The sequence below is a fragment of the Lathyrus oleraceus genome, chromosome 6, assembly GCF_024323335.1.
Source record: "Lathyrus oleraceus cultivar Zhongwan6 chromosome 6, CAAS_Psat_ZW6_1.0, whole genome shotgun sequence".
NCBI classification, from domain to species: domain Eukaryota; kingdom Viridiplantae; phylum Streptophyta; class Magnoliopsida; order Fabales; family Fabaceae; genus Lathyrus; species Lathyrus oleraceus.
The window spans coordinates 7,637,607-7,644,568 of NC_066584.1; the positions used below are offsets into that span (position 1 = coordinate 7,637,607).

Below are 6,962 nucleotides of genomic sequence, written 5' to 3' on the forward strand. Positions count from 1 at the left end.
GAAAGAATATAAGAGATTAAAGATTAGAAAAGAAGAGACAAAATATATTTGACAAAGAAGGTGCGATACTAATAAGAGAAATTTGATAAGGCTGCCGAAATTTTAAGTATAAGAAAGAGAAAATTGTTCTTAATCTAAAACTAATGCATAATAGATTTAAGTTTTGATTGAATATGAGTTAATTGAAATTTAGATAATAACATACTATAATTTGATTCGATTTGATTCAATTTGTAGTGAAAATATGACTTTAACATATTCAAATCAAATAATATTTTTTGTTTTTAATTTAATTCGATTTAATTTACAATTTTCTAATGGATCGGTTGAATCTTGATAGCCCTTAGTATATTTTGTAACCATCACTAGAATTATTATAGAATAAACAGTAACTATTTTTTTTTTTTTAGCTCGAACAAGTAATAAAAAATCAATTGCTATCAATCAGAGAGAGAGAGAGAGGCAGTTATTAGTTTCGTTACCATTCCGATTTTCCCCTCTTTCCATTTCACATCACACCTTCCTCAATGTTCCTCAACAACACCACCAACAACCACCACACTGTATCCATCTCCGACGACGAAACCGATGAACTTGGTCGCATGCGCGTTCGCGCTCGCCGGAAACGGAAGAAACTTGGCAACCGACGATTAATCAGGAAGCTTCTAGTCAAATACTGGATGCTACTCATCATTATTCCAGCTGCGTTTTTGCTATTTTATGAAACAACACGAATTGGTCTAAGACCTAGTGCTTCTAACAATATTGCAACAACATCAGGTAATCAAGATGATGATCGATCTAGTCCTACATTGATTGAAGAAATTCGTGTTAAAACCAATTTGAATCGCCTTGATCCTACTACGCATGTTGTTGCTGGTGTCAGAGAACGTAAGTCCCTAATCGAATCCTCTTTTTTGTTGATTTTGATTTAATTTTGTTGAATTGATTATGGTATGAAGTTACTAATTGATTTTCTTACTGTTTATGTTTGAACACATGTTTGATTTAAAGTTGATTATGATTGAATTGATTTTGTAAATTGATTAGAGTTAAAAGTGAGTTTAAGATAGTGGTTTATGTTTGTAGACATTCCTATGAGGGTCTGTTTGGATAAACAACTTATTTTCAGCTTATTGAGCAAATGCTTAATAAAATAAGCGCTTATGAATAAGTTCTCATAAATTGCTTTTATAACAAAAGATAAAATACATTTAAATTGTTTTTATATATGTTATAAATTGAGTCACAGATAAGCTACAGTGCCCCAAAAATTTTAGCAGGAGATAAGCTCGAATAAGCCAATCCAATCCGGCTCTAAAAGTGAGTTGAACAATAAAGTTAAGGAGTTTAATTGGTATGCACTCTCTATGGCTTTCGCCTAAACAGAAGTAAGACGAAATATATGAAATGTAAGTTTAGTAAAAGAAGAAGTGTCTCGAACCTAGAGGTGAAAGTTGGAAACTATATCATCCCACAAGTCACGCAGTTTAAATATCTTGGGTTTGTAATGTAAAACAATGGAGAAATAGACGAGGATGTAAACCATCGAACTCAAGTTGGGTGGTTGAAATGGAGGAAGATTTCAGGGATTTTATGTGATAGAAAGGTACCGCTCAAATTGAAGGGAAAGTTTTATCGGGCTGTGGTAAGACCTACGATGTTGTATGAGACAGAATGTTGGGCGCTTAAGAATGAACACGAGAATAAATTAAGCAAAGCAGAGATGAGGATGTTGCGTTGGATGTGTTTAGACATTATAAGATTAGAAATGACAATATTAGAGAGAGTGTTGGGGTAGCACCTATAGTAGAAAAAATAGTGGAGAATAGACTTAAGTGGTTTGGACATATAGAGAGAAGACTTTTAGATTTTGTGGTAAGGAGAGTAGATCAGATGGAGAGGGGTCAAATAGTTAGAGGTAGAGGAAGACCTAGGAACTATAAGAGAAGTTATTAAGAAAGATCTTGAGCTTAACAATTTAGATAAAAACATGGTCCTAGATAGAATATTATGGCAAAACTTGATCCATGTGGCCGATCCCACTTAGTGGGATAAGACTTGGTTGTTGTTGACACTCTCGAGAGTAAACAACTTTTACACTCTCAGTCAATCAAATCAGTAGAACTTTATAGATTTTTTACTTTTAAAGTCATGCATATAAGTAATTGTGATATATTGTAAAACTCTTTACAAGATGGTGCATAATAATAAAATTCAACTTTGAGTATAAAAGTTAATTATAGAATCAAAAGCTCCAATTTCTAGGTTAGAATCAATTTTAGAGGGAAAATTAATTATATTCGAGAACAAACAAACATCTCTAAATCAATTATACATCTTTAGTAGAATTGATTTTGAGTAAAAAAATAGTTGATTTGCTTGTTGGTTTATGTTTGAGCATATTTTCCTTTATAGGCGAGTTCTTCCAAAAATAAATTTGAGGTTAAAAGTAATGTTTGGTTCCAATTCCAGTTCTGAGTTTTAACTTAGAATCAATTCTAGAGGCAAAAATAATTTTCTCCATAAATATTGTGTTTGGTTCTGTGGTGACAAAATTGATTTTGGAAAATGTATATTATGGGTGAAATTGAATTGAATGTAAAATGATTTATGTTTGGGTTTGGACAAATTCATGTAAAAATGAGTTGAATAATAAATTTTAAAGCTAAAAAGCAATTGTAGATGCAAAGCTCCAGATTCTAACTTCAAGTTAGAATTAATTCTCTCAAGACAAAATTAGTTCTATGCGAGAACATCCAAACATGATAAAGTCAATTCTACTCATGTAGCTCTAGAATCAATTTTGTCTCCTCCAAAAGTAGAATCAAACATAAACGTGCCAAAATTAATTTTATGCTTTTAGAAACATTTTTGTTTGTAGAGAGTGAATGAAAACAAGCACTTATTTTGACTGCCCTTAATTCTTTCATTTCATTTGATGAAATGACTAATGAGTGAGGTTTTGTATTTTATTTTGATAAAACTTAAGGATGCTGATGTTGTGTGTGACACGTGAGTTATTTCTATCAGGTTGCTTGAAGCTTCTACCATCTGAAAAACTTGAGCAACTAGAGATTCCTGTGGAAGAAGAATCTAGTTTACCTATTCGTGAAATCTTGTACATATCAGGGAATGATGCGTCTTTTGTAGGAGGCAATGCTACATTGTCTCAATTGCGTGCGGAGGATATAAGGTTTAATTTATTTACTGGAAATCAAACATTTGAGGAAAGAGATAGAAGTTTTGAGGTGAATAGTGCTGCTTAAATCATTTTCTACCAGAATAGTTTTAATCTCACATTTTTGGCTACTAGTTTTCACTACTTGACATGATTGGTTTATAGTTATATATACTGTAATATATGTAATATATAGTTTGGTTTGTTTCTTCATGATATAGGTGAAAGAAACTACAACGGTACATTGTGGGTTCTACAGTATGGATGGAGGGTTTAGGATATCTGATGAAGATAAAAGTTTCATGCAAGGTTGCAAAGTGGTGGTATCTACTTGTGCATTTGGTGGTGGAGATGATCTCTATCAACCAATTGGAATGTCACAAGCTTCGCTTAAGAAGGTTATTTAAGTAGTATGAGACTTTATTCTTACGTTTCTTAGAAGTCACTAATCTTATTTGCCAAATCTATTTAGTGGTATGCAGGTTTGCTATGTAGCATTCTGGGATGAAATCACACTAAAAGCACAGGAATTAGTGGGACGCAGAGTTGGTGACAATGGATTTATAGGAAAGTGGCGTGTTGTTGTCGTTCAGGATCTTCCTTTTTCTGATCAAAGGTTGAATGGTAAAATTCCAAAGGTATTAAATCTTTGATGCATGCCTCTCAGCCCTCTCTTCCTGTACATCATTTGCAACATCTTGATAATGATGTTTCATGTGCATAGCGGTCGTGTTGCTGCACTTTCGCATGCCCTACCAAAATCCTCTCATGCGATTCATGTTTTTTCCATTCGCTCTTATGTGAACCATGTACAAAATGGTTGTTGTCTTCATTAACTCCATGGACACACGCTCTATTATGTCAAGGATAAAATCTGATATATGCAAATGATGGTTTTACACGTCTTTTTGGGGAGGGGGGAACCTTCTTGATATAAAGCTTTTCGTTATTTGTTTCTTTTTTTAACTGTGTGGGTTTGGTTGTCTTTCAGATGTTAACACATCGTCTTTTCCCTCAAGCAAAATACTCTATTTGGGTAGACTCCAAGTCCCAATTTAGGAGGGACCCACTAGGTGTGTTGGAAGCACTCCTCTGGCGCACAAATTCTATACTTGCCATATCAGAACACGGAGCTCGCAGCAGTCTCTATGATGAGGCTAAGGCTGTTGTCAAGAAAAACAAAGCCAAGCCGGAGGAAGTTGAAGTGCAACTGAATCAATACAAAAAAGATGGCTTGCCTGGAGATAAAAGGTTTAATGGAAAGAAAGGTATAAATTGATTACATTTTCATCAGCTAACAGTGATTATAACACATTGTCTTCTTTTCTTCATAACTGAAAATTTTCTGATCTGTTTTATCCAAGATTTGCTGTCATCTTTTGATTTATTTTTGTCTTTAGCAATATGTATGTCGATAGATACCAATCCTGTCATTGAGTCTGTTACCAAACATTGACTTTCATGGATTGGACTTTTTCTTTACCACTGCACCAATATTTTATAATGTTCAATCAAACTTGTTTTTGCAGCTCTATGTGAAGCCTCTGTTATCGTGAGGAAGCTCACACCGCTATCTAATTTGTTGATGTGCGTCTGGTTTAATGAGGTGGTTCGCTTCACTTCCAGGGATCAGCTCAGCTTCCCATATGTTCTGTGGAGGTTGAAGGCATTCAAAAACATCAATACCTTCCCTGTCTGCACTCGCAAGGATCTGGTCAATAGCATGGGCCATATCCGCAAGGCAAAACCACTGCAAAAATGATTTAGTTAAATTGGTCGAACCATTGAAGCGATGCCTACCTGTAGTTATCAACTCATTCCATATTTCATTTTTTCATTAGCCAATTAGCCAATTCAAGTCAGGTATATGTGTTGTTTTTCTAGCCCCTCTCTCTCCCTCCCTCATTCTTCTCGTAAACAGTATAGGCTATAGTTTGTATTTATTGATTACTATGAGCTTTATGATTAGGTTATTCTAGAAAAGTTGTAGTTGATGGAAAGAAAAATCATACAAACAAGAGATTTTGCTTTGGACTTTGTTTCCAGACACGATTTTCTATCACCAATATTTTTCAAGTGAAAATAAATCTGTAATTTATTGTTGTTAAAATAAGTTCCCCTTGCCAGACATAGTAGCATTTTTGAAGTGGGGTCTGATGGCAAGGGTAATGATCAAAGTTAAACAGACAAGACAATGAAACACTGTCCCCAGCAGAACTACAAATCATTGATGCAATAGATGCTACACTGTGAAATGAAGTCCTTAATAGTCCTGAGATAGAAACCTTGCTTTATGAAGGGGGAACCCTTTTAAAGTTGGTTAATTTTTATTGAGGAAATGACTTTAGGATTAAGTTCTAGCTGGATGCTTATTTAGTTTCCAATTATCATTTTTTCGAAATATTTAGTCTTCAATTTTTTATATTTAGCTTGACTAGTCCTGAAAAAGATATACATAAGGAAAGGGGCCTTTCTAATGATGGGTAATTTTTATTATGGAAAATGCTATTTTCAATCTTATGGGTGCTCGCACACCATTGTGAAAAGTCAGACATATCTCTGAAGAAGTATTTCTGAACGCACATTTTTCACACACACCTTAGATGAATTTGTTGAGAAACTCTTATTTTGTTAAAAAAAATTGGTCTGAAGATGCATCTTTGTATACATAAAGGTTTAATTTGGAACTGCATCTCTGTGACGTAACTTAGTTCAATTTTAAGTGAGATTTTTGGAGATGCGTCTCTGGAATGTGTTATCTTAGTTCAAACAAGAAACAACCAAGAACAAAGACACCATAATGTAAAAACAACATAATTTAACTTCACAATAAACAATATATAGATAAAAGTTAACGTTAACATTACATTTAATTATAACATGTTGGTTTAGGACGTTGCAACATCCTTAGAATATCTTCAGTCGATTTGCAATCGTTGTGTCCATTTCAATCGACAATTTTTTGGAGTAACGATAAAAGATACTCCATGTAACCATAAAATCATCATTCGTCTTCCGTTCAAGCATGATGAGTCGTATCTTCCATTCGTTGTCAATTGAGGATGAATGGTATTCGAGTTTGACAAGTATGTGGTTTTTTGGATATCACAAGAGAGTATTCATTTTTGTTTTTAGATCGGCGAGAAGTACGTCCTCGAAAACCCGAAATTGAAGCGAGGGATTTTACGCTATTGAAGTACATAAATGTAAGATGAGAATATGTAGTCATTCTGGTTTGTGTAAGGAAAATGAAATGATAGACCCTATTTATAGAACTTGTAGATCAATAAGGACCTTACAAACCCTTATCATATCATCACGGAGCTTTACAGAGATGCACATCCGTATAGATCTTTGTTTTGGTTTTTATAATTTAAAGGTGTGTCCGGAGATGCATATTCGAATACGCACTTTTTTTAGAAATAAGGGGAATTACGGAGATGCACATCCATAAAGTCCCCTGTATTGTTTTTTTATAAGTAAAAGGATTGTTCGAAGATGCATCTTCGAACCCACCCAAACCACTATTCATACAAAACTTTAGTGTTATGCAATGCAGAATTTTAGAAACACTAAAATTGTCCAAAAAAATATCACCTAATTTTATAACATTATACAATGCGTTACATAAAAAAAAAGTTATATTGTTAGATTAAAACTAAAATGCGTTAAAAGATATGTCACTACTTAAATCTATGGGTGGTTCCTTCTTTACTTTCTTTATTTGTTTCTTTTTTAATGTTGGGCAACTTGGTGAACTCTTCAATCCTTTCTAGAAAGT

At 33.8% G+C, this 6,962-nt stretch overlaps 1 protein-coding gene across 1 annotated transcript; it reads left to right on the top strand.

Annotated features, from left to right (window-relative positions):
- Window positions 1-414: 414 nt before the first annotated feature.
- Window positions 415-5,215, top strand: LOC127091250 (probable hexosyltransferase MUCI70). Its single transcript, XM_051029831.1, has 6 exons — window positions 415-891; window positions 3,034-3,251; window positions 3,403-3,579; window positions 3,664-3,819; window positions 4,173-4,449; window positions 4,711-5,215. The coding sequence occupies exons 1-6, from the start codon at window positions 528-530 to the stop codon at window positions 4,941-4,943; spliced, it is 1,425 nt and encodes a 474-aa protein (XP_050885788.1). The 5' UTR covers window positions 415-527; the 3' UTR covers window positions 4,944-5,215.
- The last annotated feature ends 1,747 nt before the right edge of the window (window positions 5,216-6,962 follow it).

Bases quoted from the DNA above. Each gene is read 5' to 3' on its own strand.
- LOC127091250 (XM_051029831.1), top strand. From the start codon at position 528: ATGTTCCTCAACAACACCACCAACAACCACCACACTGTATCCATCTCC. The intron at 3,252-3,402 runs GTGAATAGTGCT...TTCATGATATAG, and splicing joins AAAGAGATAGAAGTTTTGAG to GTGAAAGAAACTACAACGGT. The intron at 3,820-4,172 runs GTATTAAATCTT...GTTGTCTTTCAG, and splicing joins TGAATGGTAAAATTCCAAAG to ATGTTAACACATCGTCTTTT.